The sequence below is a fragment of the Pieris rapae genome, chromosome 15 (genome assembly GCF_905147795.1).
Source record: "Pieris rapae chromosome 15, ilPieRapa1.1, whole genome shotgun sequence".
NCBI lineage: Eukaryota > Metazoa > Arthropoda > Insecta > Lepidoptera > Pieridae > Pieris > Pieris rapae.
The window spans coordinates 4,713,669-4,729,206 of NC_059523.1; the positions used below are offsets into that span (position 1 = coordinate 4,713,669).

The 15,538-nt window shown below is 33.1% G+C and overlaps 1 protein-coding gene across 1 annotated transcript; it reads right to left on the reverse strand.

Moving 5' to 3' along the window:
* Positions 1-2,787: 2,787 nt before the first annotated feature.
* Positions 2,788-12,310, reverse strand: LOC110994382. Its single transcript, XM_022260986.2, has 10 exons — positions 12,233-12,310; positions 11,664-11,781; positions 9,630-9,830; positions 9,240-9,390; positions 8,135-8,287; positions 6,285-6,348; positions 5,631-5,758; positions 4,429-4,571; positions 3,657-3,836; positions 2,788-3,463 (listed from the first exon to the last, which is right to left on the reverse strand). Exons 2-10 carry the CDS (start codon positions 11,777-11,779, stop codon positions 3,370-3,372), a joined length of 1,230 nt encoding a protein of 409 aa, XP_022116678.2. The 5' UTR covers positions 11,780-11,781; positions 12,233-12,310; the 3' UTR covers positions 2,788-3,369.
* Between the last annotated feature and the right edge of the window lie 3,228 nt (positions 12,311-15,538).

Below are 15,538 nucleotides of genomic sequence, written 5' to 3' on the forward strand. Positions count from 1 at the left end.
GTTGTTTGTACTCAATATGAAATATCAATTTTATAATAGTATATAAAAATCTCAGTGTACATATATTTGTTAGAAATAATGTAAGCCTAAAGTGAAAACCCCATATGTAATATACTTCGTATATAAATCACTTTATTGGATATACGCTAAATCTTATTATTTAATTTACGCAAATCAGGCACACGCAAATTTAAAGGAAGCTAAAATTTCAGGATAAAACGCGTTTCGTTATTATTTATGTTAAATTAAAATAATTGTTAATTGAATATACAGTTAAATTATAGTAATTTGGTGCTGTCTTTTGACCAATTGAGCTTTCTTGTGTCCCAACGATCGTATTCGTCGATTGAACAACTAATAACAATTAAAAAAAAATAGAAATATACTATCAAAAAAGGTTTTAAGTTCAATTAAAAAAAGAGAAATAGTTCCTCTGTTTTTATAGCTTGCGTCCAACTTCGAACCCTTTTTTTATAGAACAGAGGGCAAACGGGCAGGAGGCTCATCTGATGTTAAGTGATACCGATAGACACTCTCAAAGCTAGAGGGCTCGCAAGTGCGTTGCCGGCCTTTATTGTTTCGAGGCCCTTGACAACTCCATCCCACTAACGCAGCCTAGGTTGACGATTTTCTCTTGGTTGTGTGGCAGCAACCGAGTATTATATTACTTTCGGTATATTCGTTACTAAAAATATCGAGTTATAATAACCATTTTTATCCTCTAATTTTCACCCTGTTTCAATGTATGATTTATGGTAGACGACGCGTAAACTCTAAAGTGATTTATGTACAAAGAGAATAAATGTAATTTCTAAAGTTTCCGATGACCTAGTATAGATATTCTGCAATACATAGGTTGTGTTTAATGTTTTGTGATTTAATATTAATTTGGTGGCAAAAACAAATAAGGTTTATTTTTGGGGCCCGATAATAGATCATAGACAGGAGACGCCAATTTTGTGGCTTTATACTTGTATGATTGAATCTTATAATCTATAAGAAAGATGTTTCATAATTTAAGCTATTACCAAAAATACATATTAATATTGTAAGCGATTTCGTCTAACGGCTAGCTCGCACGTTATTTTTGCCACCATAACTGTTTCCTCACTCATAACAGCAGTGAGAGATGCGCACATTTTATAACTGTGACATGTATGTACGCCGAACAAGTCTATGACGAAACTGTCACTCTGTCATTTCACACTGACACTCTCAGCTTCGTTCGTTCGCATTTGCCTTAGGATTCTCGACTCTGGTGCTCGCAAATGGCGTCACAGTTTACACAAAAGATGTGATTCATCATTAGTGAATAAGTGGAAAAGAGACAAGCACTCTATGATAAAAAAAAGGCTACTCTCACATTAAATTGTAAATTGAAGTATGGGAAAAAATATGGTGTAGAACTTTCCACTTCGTAACACGTGACTCCACAGGGGGTGTGCCCAGTATTATTTTTGCGGTGTCTTTTAGTTCGCAGACTACGACCGTTCTATTCGAACCTTATCGGAAAATGAAGCTTCAACTTCAAAAATTGTTGTCACTGTCACATCATGAGCGCACTTCCTTTTAAAAACATGACGTGACAATCATAAAAACTTTAATGTATCTGTGGCGAAAGTAACTCGTGCGCGCTTAGCCTAAGCTTTGGTTTATTGTAGGATAAGATTCCGAAGATGATGAGTCATTGATCGTAGTACGACCCTGAATATGAGATGGGATATAGTGAGACAGATCTTGGCAAGAATTTGCATCCCTAACCAACCAATTTACTAAACTTGTCGAAAACTAATGTTACCTAAAACCCTTCAGAATTACTTGTTTATGAATCTCTGATAACTGATAAATGTGATCTTATTTTATACGTAGTTTTAGAGTGTTGATGGTTAAATCTACCTTCGTTGTGTCACCTAGGGTTGTTGTAGAATCTAGTCATTTCACAGTAAATTCAGAATGGCTTTGTTGGTAAAACCCATGGCATATATAGGATCAAATCCAAGCGGCATCTACTTGCTTTTAAAACAATATTACCAAAGCCTGTGTGCCCCACTGCAGGGTTACATTAAATTATGGTCTCATAAAACGTGGACTAGATACATTTGGTTGCCATGGATACATTAATGTAAACAAATCGTAACCATGGTAACAAATGAATCCACGTTTTATAATAGTTTATGTACTAAATTAAGAACTTAAGATAAACAAACTACATACTTCCAAATCTGTAGTAGTCTATCAAGTAGTTAACAAAAGACGTTTGGAACAGTAAATTTTAAACAACTAAATTGATACAAATTACATGAAGACGTCAAAATATATTGTGTAGATTTTTTAAGATTTCCAAATGTGTGCAATATACAAAATACAGAAACTGTTTCCTAAACATTCCAAATGTTGTAGTAGTCTGTTAGAAATGTAAGACTGAATAAATAATTTATTGAACAAATATGCTTTTTATTAATGAATTCATTTTTAAAACATCTCTTTACAACTCTTTATAAGTTGTACTTTATGGTTTTTCCACGTAAATTGTTATTATCAAGTTAATAATAATTAATTAATTAATGTATTCATGGCACCATTTGACAATGGCTTGGTACTTTTCGCATGTAATCTTTTATATAATAACCTTGGTACGAATTGTAATTTACTGTAAAAATTATGAAATACAAACATTCCCCTGTGAGTAAACTATTTTATGACCGAGAACATAACCTTCTTAATCTAAAGAAATAAGCAAGGAAATCATAAAATGACACAAATAATTAAAATATATTTATTTCCATTAAAATACAATAAAACTTAACTAGCAATAACAAAGTAGAATACTTACCAAAACCGCATACAAACACACCATTCTAAGCGTATGGCGCCACAATATCGTAAAAATTATCTATTACAAAATGTGCGTCAGACAATTTCTATGCAAATAATTCCGCGAAATATGACTAGAGGCAGTTAGCAGCCATTGAAGCATCCGTATAACAAATGCATAATTACAAATAATTATGTTTTTTAAGACGGATCTAAGATAAATTAACGAAACAATAAGAATATATTAAGTAGGAAAATGTTAACCTATTACAAGATCTTAATGTATATTGTCAAAACCTTTACTTACCGACCGTAGTACCTATATACATATATAACCTACATTATATATGTATTTAGAGAAAATTAAAAATATTTGTATTTTCCAATCATGAGAGTCAACCATATTTTCTGACTCTTTTAATCAATACATTTAGTTAATAACATGAGGGTGATAAGTACCTCCCTTTTGCGAAGGAAATGCATATATGTAGGTATCTAGATTAAAGTCTACTCGATATAATCTAACTCAATGTTTAAATGTAGGACATCAATTAGTTAACAGCCATGTCTTGCAGGTACTAAAGTCCACATCACAGCTTCAGGGACGGACATTGGGTGTCTGAGCCAACTTCGAGCCATTCCTAACATACTGTAAGAAAATGCAGTACTGTAGTTATATTCCCAAGTGTTAGATCAACATATTTTGTATTATTTTTAAATGTAATTTAATGTTGGCTGTAAGGAGGTTACACTGGAAATCGAATCTAGAATCTCTAAGCAAAATGTATTAACGAAAGCAATGTAATAATGTATGCTTCAAATATGCGTCAAAATTGTTATACCGCGTAAGAGGTCGCGGCCACCAGTTAAGTTGCTCACGAGTGGTCGCAAGCTCAAGTTCAAGGCGTGTAAGGCGCGCGCGAACTTCACTCAATTCGTCTCCGAGCACCGCACTTTCTGCTGCCGTGGCTAACATCCGTTCGTTCAGGGCTCGGCATTCGGCAGATATCCGTTTACGGGTCCTATTATTATATTCATTTTAAAATGTTTATTATATATATCATTATTCTAGGAGTGGATGAATATATGTTTTTACATAACACTGAAACAGCTCCTTTTTAAAACGTTAGTTAAATAAATTAAATCACAATTAGTTAAATGTATTAAATACTTTTTATCTGTTTGTACCCTTTGTAAATCTTTCTTTAGTAAAATGTATCATGTATTCCATCTTTGGCTATATTTTCAGTGTATTTGTTTGTAATTATATATAATTTATGTTAGCTGTAGGATTACGAAATAAATAAATAAACGCATTCATTCATCTACACATAAAATATATATAATTAATAAATCGTTTCTAAATCAGAATAAGAAAATATTAATAAAAACTAAAATTGATTGTAACGATCACGACAACTTAATTCATGAGAAATGCCTAACAGCACCAGTTCTCTGTAACTTCTAATTTTACGACCCCGATTACAGTTTTAGATTTGTAATGCGCGATTCCATGAACATTATATATTGAAATAAATTTCATAAAAAAATTATATTGGAAGTTGTAGAGTACCAGCTCTGGCAAGGCCTTATGAATTTAAAGAATATACGCACTGCATTTCGAGCTTCAACTGCTTGCTAGTATCATCTAGAAGTCTCTGTCTTTCCTCCACATCTCGACGAAGAGCTGTCGCTTCTTGTTCGGAAGTTGCAAGCATACTTTCGTGCTGTGCAAGGTCTTCCTCAAGGACTGATATCTGATAATTTTAAATAAGTTATATTACAACAAACGCCTATAAATATTCATAGTTATAATATTTCACTAGGACTTTCAACTTCTTGACACCACGGGCCTCGAAGGTCGAAAAGAACAAAACCATTCCAATTATTTTGAGTGCACGTGAGTCTTTAAGTGCTAAGTCTGGAAAATAGTGTAATCAAGAACAGTGTCTTACCCTAAGTAAGTTAGGTTACACATAAATTACTTATTAGTCTTATGTACGTAATATTCCATATTGTCTCAGTGAAGGCACATATATTAAAAAGCATATTTCACTAGGGTAGCCGCTAAACTAATTTTAAGTAAACTTGGATAATGCAGTAGATTCGACTGATTTTTTAACTGTGATCAGTTTGTGTTTCCACCACACCAACTTCTTTCTATGTAAGTTTATGTATACAATAAGTAAAAAAAACGTCACATACAGGCCACAGATGTCTGACTTATAGATGGCGCTGCTAATATTAATATATATAATAGTTTGGATAAACATTACAACTGTCGTACAATTTGTAGATATAGTATTTTGTGTGATCGTAATTGTTCGGTAAATTCATTAATATAAAGGAATTTAGAGTGATAACAAAGCATCGTTTTTGGCGAAAAAAATACTATTGAAGCCTAGCTCGATAAACATTATTCGGTCTCTGCACGGTTACAGGATTTTCATACCCCATGTATACAAAGTTATGTATATATAATATAATTCTTGTGTCACGGGGTTAGTAACCGAACTCCTCCGAAACGGCTCGACCGATTCTCATGAAATTTTGTGTGCGTATTAGGTAGGTCTGAGAATCGAACAACATCTATTTTTCATCCCCCTTAATGTTAAGGGTGGTCCGGTCCACCCCTAATTTTTTTTATTTATTTTTTGACAAAATTTTTCGTTTTTCATCCCTCATGTTTTTTTTTTGTTAATTATAAACTTTATTTTTTTTGGAACAAAAACATGGAAAAACAACGTTTGCCGGGTCAGCTAGTAATATATAATTATATATTTAGGACCTTAACATTGAACATAACATTGACTTACACGTCTATAGGCATGGTCCCGTTGCGCTTGCGCATCCATTACAGCCGCCCGCTCTAACGCCAAGGATTGTTCGGCTGAACCGCGAGCGGCCCTGGCGCATTCCAATTCGTTGCGAGTGTTTCGCCACCCTGCAATGAGGCAATTCTATGATGATTTTTTCAAGGGTTTTCTAGCAGTTATGGGCTTCAAATCCTAGATTAAATTTTGCTACCACGACGTTAGTGTAAGATATTGTACTGACTGCTGGATGTAAAAATGTATTGGCGAGTCCCGTATGTCAAAATCTAAAATCATTATGTAATTTAGCTTAGTCTCATTTCTCAATCATTCATTTACTTGCATTTACAGAAATGACCAACTGGTAACCCTGGATAGTTAGTCCACGTCTTATTGTTATAGGACCTATAGAGTTTAGGCTAGTGTAAGTGAAATTTAAACCATTTCTAATTTGTTACTCGTCGCCCAGGTCACCCGGTGGTGAAGCAAGCATGATAATGGATTACCCAAAACTGTGGAAACCCTACAAAATTTATTTAAAATGTAATAATGACAATATTTATTGAATATATGAGATTGACACACCCACTGCCATTGCCTTCCAAAACCAAGCCAAAACACTAAATACATACAATTTTATTATAATCGATTTTATACCGATGCTTATTTCCGACATTCGATCTTCCGCTGCGCACACATCTTGTTCTAACTCAGTTTTCTCCTGTAAATAAAAATTATTAGTGTAGTTACATGTAGATAGTATAGTTCATATATATACATAACATTACACAAAACTACTTATGGAAGAAGGCTAAACATCATCCCAGTTCCCATTTTTGCGTAAAAGCAAAAAAAGGCCCGTAGATATGGATGATCCAATCAACGTAGCTAACGATATATTAAAAGCCGCCCCCATGAAATAGTATATTTCATTACAAGTGCGGAAAGCCTGTCATTGCAACGAGTTCCGTCGAATGTCTACCCGAGCCGAGGCGCAGCCGAAGGTGAGGGTTGACAGTCGGGACAAGTTGCAATGACGGCTCCGCACGTGTACTGAACGACTATTTTTAATACAGTTGCGAAAAAATTAAGCAATTTAATTAAACTATTTGCTTTTTTTTCTCTTCTCTCTACGGAATAAATTCGTTGCACGTAGATATGTAGCGACTTATATGTTTCCGGTAAATTGTTCTCCGATGCATTTTGTGCAATTATACTGCGTTCGGGTGGTATTCATTCAAATAAAATATCTTCGAAATTACTCATTTTGTGCAACAAATAACTCAACTCGAAAGAACATTTTTGGAAAATGGCGCCAACCGCAAAGAATATGAGCAAAGCTTGTTTTTTTTCTTTTCTTCACCCATTCTGGGTAGGCAAAGGGAACTTGGCCCATACAGCCAATTCGTCAGTAGACTATTTTTATTGAAAGAAAACCAAATCTAACTCATTGAGTCCCATCATTAAATCTGATATTGAAACAAATAGTAGCTTCTTTTTAAAATATTTGCATGAATCATAAAAACTTCTATGATTTTTTTAGTAAAAACTTCATGGTTAGTTTTTTCTTTTTAATATTTTTTTTATTGATATGAAATAAAATAAACCTAACCTAACTTATTGAATCCAATTATTAGTAAACTTTTTAAAAATACGTATTTGCATATATTATAAAATTCTTTTTAATATTTTTTTAATTGATATGAAATGAAAAGAAACCTAACCGAACTTATTGAATCCAATTATTATAATATTTACAAATCATATATCATAAAAACTTCTATGAATCTTTTTAATAAAACCTTCGTGGTTGGTTTTTTCTTTTTAATAAACATTGTTTTGACAGTTGGCAAAGAAAACGCACGAGTGCGGGAATGGCAAAGAAAAAGCACGAGTGTGTAATAGCCCACTTTCCCAACGCTATACCTCCCTGCAATATGCCACTTTTTGAGCAACTGTATTAAAAAATTATAGTAAAAATTAGATTAATAACCGGCTTTACCGGGGAAAGAAGAAATGAATTATTTTTGATACAAATCATTAATAGTTCATATAACAAAACATGTATAAGTAGATTTAAAATAATTTAAACGTCGACAAACTAGTTTGAAAATATCAGTACATATTATTAGGTGTGCAGCCAGTTAAGGAGTGTGAAGGAAATTAAACATAAGCAGTAAGGATACCGGCAATCTTCTTGAGCATTAAACAAATGAATGAGGGAAAGTAATGTTACGCCATCGACATGTCACTCTCCCACCGCCCCCCCTCCCGTGAGACCTAAAATCGCTTCTGTGCAGGCAAGGATTTTTCAAGATGTTTGCCGGTATCTGTAGCTAATATTTTAATGCGCGGGAAGAACGACCGGCGCTACCAATTGTACGCTACCCACGGTCGCTATACAAAACGGGTTGTATACAAAAACCCCTATATATTAAATAGGGAAGGCTCATGGTTCGTATGTTTAAGTTACGAGTATATAAATACACAAGCATTGTCAAGTCTACCTTCACCAATAAAGCCTTTTCAATGTCTTTCTCCTTTAGCAGTTGCTTCAATCGCTCGAGTTCCCGCATTGCAAGGCGCACCTTTACATTGTCCGAATCCAACAAACTCTTTAAAGCCCAAACTTGAGTACGCAGGCGTTCAGAAGAGCACACCTTTATTTAAGACACATAATATGTAAAACAAGTTGTACAATTTGTTTGGATTACCAATAGTAAGCAAGTAGTAGCAAGTTTCAATAATGTGTTTCCGCCTTAATTCACATTTGGCAATATATTTTATATATGGTATATTTATATATATGTAGTTTTGATAATTATAGAACTTACAATTACCTCTAATATGAGGTACGGGGCTTAGTAGTGAAAATGTAGGCTAGTAACAAAACAATAACCCAAATGGTGTAAAGAAATCTTTACCTTTGTCTATACACGTCTTTCAAAAACAGACTCGATAATTTCACCAAATACCCATATGTAAACCTATCGACAAATTGTATTTTTAACAAATGGCAACGAGCTATGTATTAAAAATATAAATTTTATTTATTTATATATTAAAAGTTTATCCAAACAATCTAACGAAATACAGGGTCAAAGGTCGCGTTAATTATTTAAAGGTAATAATTATGATTGTAATTTATAATTAGACTAAACTCTACTAAAAACAATTAAAAAGGTTTTCTAAAGAAATTGGAAAACAAAGGAGTGAAACCGGGCGTTTCTAGGCGATCCTAGGAAATATGATAAAATACAAAAAGTTCCGTAGCTTCCCCAGTATCGAATAGAAAGGTACCTGTATATGATCACACAACGTATTTGCATATTTATACACACACTGTATACGTGCTAATGATAATATAACTAAATAAAAAATCTGCGTTTACTGCACAACACATCTACTTCTAATATAATAATCTTTGAATATGAATACATCAACCAATAGCGTGAATTGTTTGTCAATTTCCCTTTCTTACTCTCTTTCAATCGGTCTCAATCACTCTCTCGCTTTTCTTCGACAAAAACGCTGCACACCTTTGTGACGTTTCGTAAAATTGTTATCCTCCTGCGACTACAGAAGTTTTACTTCAGTAATATAATTGAAAACCTGAAATTCCAAGGTCTTCTTGAGGCATCGAACCTCTTCGCGTCGTCGTCTCCAGGCGGTTGCCAACATGAATCGGCCAATCCTTGCCGCCGCTTGCTGTTCACTCGCATTATGCAATCCTGCTGAACGGACAACAGACAACCTGTCCTTTCTGAAAAATACAACCACCGTAATGCAACCTCCGTCGCTGGGTTTTAATTATTATATTCTAGAAAGTCCTCGGATCAATCCCGGCAAAGGTTGATTTGGTTGCCAAAGAAGATCGATCTCTGGTAAGGTGTTCATAGAAATTAACCAAACAGCAGCTTTTTAACGTAATATAAATTTAATAGATACCATTAAAAGATCACTAAAAAATATATGAATAATTCACAAATAACAATGGTTAACCTGTCTCGCTTGGGTCTATTCGGTGTGAGATCCTCCATTGAGGCAGCCTTAGGCCCAATCTTAGCCCGCTTAGGCGTAGCGTACTCGTCAAGGCAGCTTTTGATGCGTGCGAGGTTAGGACTTGGTGCTGAGCTCTTTCCGGTGAACTTGTTGACAGTCGCTGAGCAAACGTGCTTACGGGGTACTCTTTGAATGCGCCGTCTACAATTAGGAGTTTTAACTTCAGTATAAATAGTAGAAATACGGCAACAAAATTACCTGGAGATCTTTCACCTGAAGAAAGGTTCTTGCAAAATAATTGGAATTTTTATTTAGATTTATTTATTACATAATTACTGCACTGTTTTAAGTAATATGCCATCTCCCTCTCTTTTAATTACAGCTTAAATAGAATTTGACAGATAGAAAAAAACTTTACTTTCGTTAGGGTGCAGTTTTAATTAATAAGCAAAAAATTCTCAAATTTTCCGATATATTACATTCTGTTGTACAACTTTGTACCTACTACCTATTAGATTAAAAATGATCATGAAACAGATTCAAAATCAACCTCAGCTCAGTTAAGTCAATCAGCTCGGACCCAAAAAGTTGGAAGCCACTGATATTTTTTTTATTTTACTTATCATATACTGATTGTCGCAAAAGAATTTTTAGAATTACATTTTTTTTTGTAAATAATAACTTCACATCAATAATATTAGTTGCCACCATTAAGAGCTACATCCAAATAATCCAACGTTTCCAAAACAAAGTGCTCTGTGGAAATGTCAATGCAAATAATTATTTATTTTGTGCGCACGTAAGTCTGAGGTGGTAACACTGGTAATGGAGAAATTGCTTACAAGAACAGAGTGTCTTTCCTTAATACAGACTAGTATAATTGGACACTTTTTTACGTAATATACCTATGCTTTTTAACAAATTAGTTAATAAGTTAGTTTTAAATAACTTAATAGTCTTAATTTAGGGTAGATCGTAATGTTAAATGTTGTCTTTGTTCCGTGTCAATATGTAATGTAGGCATGTATTATCTATACTAATATTATAAAGAGGAAAGGTTTGATTTTTTGTTTGTTTGTTTGTATGAATTGAATAGGCTCCGAAACTACTTGGCAGATTTGAAAAATTCTTTCACTGTTGGAAAGCTACATCATTCCTGAGTGACATAGGCTATATTTCATTTTCAAAAAAATAGGCATCCTTACTAAAATTACGATAACATTAACATTTGTTTATTATTTGATACAATTCTAACAGATGGCGCTGGGTTAAAGGTAGTAGTTTGGCAAGACGACGTTTGCCAGGTCAGCTAGTTAAATATAAACTTGTTATATTATAACAAAGCTATTTGCTGCAATGCAATCATCGTTTATCGATAGGTGACGCGTGGGTTACAGTTGCAAGCAAAATTTGCAGGAAAATCTTAATATGCACGATTAAAGACATAATGTAAATAATAATAATATATATTAATCTACATTTTAATTCTAAAAATACAAACACACACTTTAACAGTAAGTAATTAATTATATGAACCGCATAAAAGCCTCTTCCAAAGCATTCCGCAATTTTCTATTTTTTGCCATCTCTTAAAAAATTTCCAGGTGTTGGAATTAAAAATTGTTTCATGGTTTTCATTTGTATGTACGAACCGCATGACACTTTATAACTGACAAAAGTAGTGGACTGTATATTTTTTTTTATACTTGGACATTCCACATACCCAAGATCCAATCTTTTAAGAGGAATACTAAAAAACACTAAGAAATAACAGACTATAGTTAAATACAATTAACATTGGCATGTATATAATTTGATACTCAGAAAAATATCATAAGTACCTAATATTTTATATTCTAAAAAAATATTTTACTGTAAGACCTAATTTTACTTTAGACGATTGTTGCACCAACTTGAGTTCTACTGGACGGTATTCAAACTGTGCTTCTCTACTGCATTATTCAGGAAAAGATGAGCTTTGTTTTTTTTAACATCCTTCAAGTTTGTAGGTTATATTCAAGCATTATAACTCACATGGGTGTGGCATACAGGTTATGTCGTTCACGCGACAGCTCACGCTCTGAAATATCACCAGCTCCCCATCTGGCCACCGGGGAAGCGCTTTGCGGCACTTTTAAGCTCTCAGGCATTTCTGCAAATTTACAAATATTCATGCACGTAACTTCATTCCATATATCTAATTATATAATAGCTTGAAACCACGTTTTATTAGGGATACAACTCTTAATCGGACTGTAATTGCAAGAAAAGACAGAAATTTTATTTAATATCGCTATTCCAATACATGACCTAGTGGCTACAGCGTGCGACTCTCATCGGTGGGATCGTAGGTTTAAGCCACGGCTGTGTTAAATGCAAACATTGCCTATGCAGGCAAGATCGTATAATGTGTAGGAAAACATCGTGAGGAAACGAGAATGTTTTAAACCCCAAATATTTGACGTATGTCAAGCACGGAACGCTGATCACCTGATTCCCAATCAGTATGATCACGGAATAGATACAGAAATCTGGGGGAAGGACCTAAAATGGTTGTACCGCCATTGCTATAAATATAATTACAGTACATGTTATGAACTTACCCGATTTTATTAGTTTCCTTTAAATTCCTTTTATTTATAAATATTAAGTATAAAAGTGTGGCACCTATACGATTGATTGATTAGAATGAATTGTCGCACATTCAAACTTACTTCAACCCATATGGTTTTTAAATTATTTTTCTTTGTTGTAATGTGTAAAGGAGTTCCTATATTATATTATTGTTATTCTTTATTTTAACGGTCCTATTTCGTAATGTTTTATCTGTGTCTATCCAATTATATTTACGCTGTGATTAAAGAATGAAACAAACAAATATTTGAGTTAAAATTATGAAATTACTTGTTTATTTTTATAAATGAATGAAATGAAAAAAAAGTAAAACAAAATAGAATTGTGAGAAAAAGATGTTGATTATAGGTAAAGACAATTAAAGTAAGTGTACTTTAACTATGGCTTTAAAGGCGTCATTGAGTAAGATAACATGTAAATATCAATTAATTTATCGAAACATCCATACTTAAAAATATCTATTTTTATACGTTACTCATGTGACACAAAATTATGACAAATTAATCGAATCGGCTATCTAATCCTAATGGGGACTGGAACGAGCATCCTACACGGGAAGCGATTTGGCCGGTTTGAAATCATTATTGTTTAATTATTAATGAATTTTTTAATGAACTTAACAGAATCAAAAATGACTATTTGTAAAGGTTAAACTATCAGTAATAAAATGAAATGGTGTTCAAATCGTGTCAAAAAACCTATGTCACATAATTCTCAATCATTTCCAATTTCGACTCCATCATTAGGTACCTACTCTAAATACTTTAATAACTATATTTATTTAACCAAAACTCGTGTCACATTTATGCAATAACAGGAGTCCTAGCCCATTAAAAAATAATTTAATAGCACCGATAATAGTTTGCGACCCTTCAAGGGTTGATGGTATCAAAGCCGAGGGTGCGGTGACGCGCCGTTTTGGCTGGCGCCGAGGTTGGGCGCCAGCCATTGTGGCTCAGGTTCCTAGGCACTATAGGGTAGGGTATATTGTACTTTATAAATAGCTAGGCTCTTAGGGTGTCCTATAGTTTTAGACATTCAAAGGGTAAATAGATGTTTGGAAATTATTAGTTTTACTCTTAAAGAAAACTGCCACAGTCAATGCTTCAGAAAACTTTTCTGTATAATAGTAAGGTAACTGCAAATAATTCTACTCAGTATAATATAATCTACTACAATGTTATTTCTGTGATTTATGTTAATATGCAGGACGTTACAAATAAATATAATACTTAAAGCTATTTTTCTCCAACGAAATAATACATACGATCAATATTTATCTATATGTATAATAATATTATCTAATGCTTTTAAAACATTGAGGTAGGTCATGAGTCATACGTAACCCTTTATTGCAATATTATGCAATTCAGAAGGGTACTCGAAGTTAGGGTAGAATTAACAATATACATTGATTCGATTTTCCCTTCCATTTTATTACACTTTTTATCTTTTTATTGGTTTTGACTATAAATAAGTTAAATAATTTAACTGTTAAATTGCTGTATTCTTATATCTAAATATATTGATGTTGGAATAAAAACCATTATGTATATAAATAATCATTCCAAATGAACCGGGTTTTTTTATTTTGTTCATATCATATCACTTTATTTCATCCAGAATCGCTTAGGTAGGTATTCTGGACTTAGGGTTTATGGTATACTTTATGATTACTTATATAAAATATGTAACAATGTATAGTTATTTACGAACTCACGTAACAACTATAATTTTAAGTAATTTAAATACGATTCAAATTTGAATCGTATATTCAGCTTTTTAAAAACATGGCGGCATGGTAGTTTTGGCGCCACACGCTATCTGTCACAGGTGAGGCGCCGAGGCCTTGGCGTCGACAACGAACATAGACATATACATTGCGACGCGACGTTATAGGCGACGTTTCGAAAGTATATTATTGAAATTATGAGTCACGGGTCATGCCGTTAAATACTGTAGTAAACAAATGGTACTTACTCTCTGGTATTAAAATACATATAAATATTATATTCAACTATTTAATTATAAATAATGAAGATAACTGACATACAATCGGCGTTCGTAATCCTAAAAAAACGGGTAAAATATGAATGCTATTTTTTACATAACCATCAATAGATGTGTTTCATGTGATCAATTTCTTTTGCCTATCACTACCAAAAAATTATTATTTTATCGATGGGAGTTCTAATTATTTATTTAAAACATTAATACACATTTTCCACACGGCATGCATGAGAAATTAAATAAATCCCAAAAAAGCCCTAGAAAGTTAAGACCCGTAATCATGACGCATCCTAACATCCCCTAAGAGCTAAATGCGTATCGTAAACGATGAGTCACATTTCCTGAAGTAGGTAGATACTCTTAAATTACACCCACGCACCCGGATCAGAAGGCTTTCAGGTATACCGCAATGACTCACGTTAGTTTTATTCAGGTAGTACTTTACAGTCTGAAGTTTAACAAATATATCTACAAATAGTTTTAGCAATAAATAGAAATATTGAATTAAGATGGAATTTCAAATTTAAAAGTTATTGGTTGGTTAGGTTTTCTTTGATTCTATAACTCAAATCTCAATATTAAACCATAGTCGGTATAATTATGCTACCGTTAATGTCGACACTGGCACAATTAATAGGTAGCTATATACCTATAGCCTATTATAAATATAATTTTAGTGTTTATTATGAAAAGTCTTTTAATTATGAAAGGCGCTTTTTTATGGATGAAAACGAAGATGTGCAGCGTTTTTGTCCAAGAAAAGGAAGAGAGCGATTGAGACCGATTGGGAGAAAGTGAGAAATACATGCTAATAGTTGATGTATTCGTTTAGTAGTTACATATTAGAACTTTAGATGTCAATTCTGTCGCATAACGTTTTATGCAGTGAACACAAATTTATTATTTATTTATTTTATCATTAGCACGTAAAACTTATTATTATTCTAATAATGAGTACAATCGTGCTTATAAGACAAATCTTTTATAATCTGTTATTTATTTATTCTAGAATCTAGATGTCAGTTGTCACTTCTCTGACAAACCTAAACGCGGTAAACTGTAAAATTACTACAATTTAAATTTGATCTAAAATAAATGAAGCGAAGATTGTAATTCAAATTTCAAATACGAAAGTTCCTCCTATATTTTCCACATACGGCGACATCCCATTTTTGACTTAAATAATAGCAGTACTTCACAGTTGTGAAAAGTTTATTAATGAAATTGCTTTTTGCAATTTGCGCATGCGCTTGTTCCGTGTACGT

Coding starts and splice junctions, on each gene's coding strand:
- LOC110994382 (XM_022260986.2), bottom strand. CDS start 11,779: ATGCCTGAGAGCTTAAAAGTGCCGCAAAGCGCTTCCCCGGTGGCCAGA. Junction 9,391..9,629: donor AATAGACCCAAGCGAGACAG/GTTAACCATTGT, acceptor TGTATTTTTCAG/AAAGGACAGGTTGTCTGTTG. Junction 6,349..8,134: donor AAAAGGCTTTATTGGTGAAG/GTAGACTTGACA, acceptor TTTTATTTACAG/GAGAAAACTGAGTTAGAACA.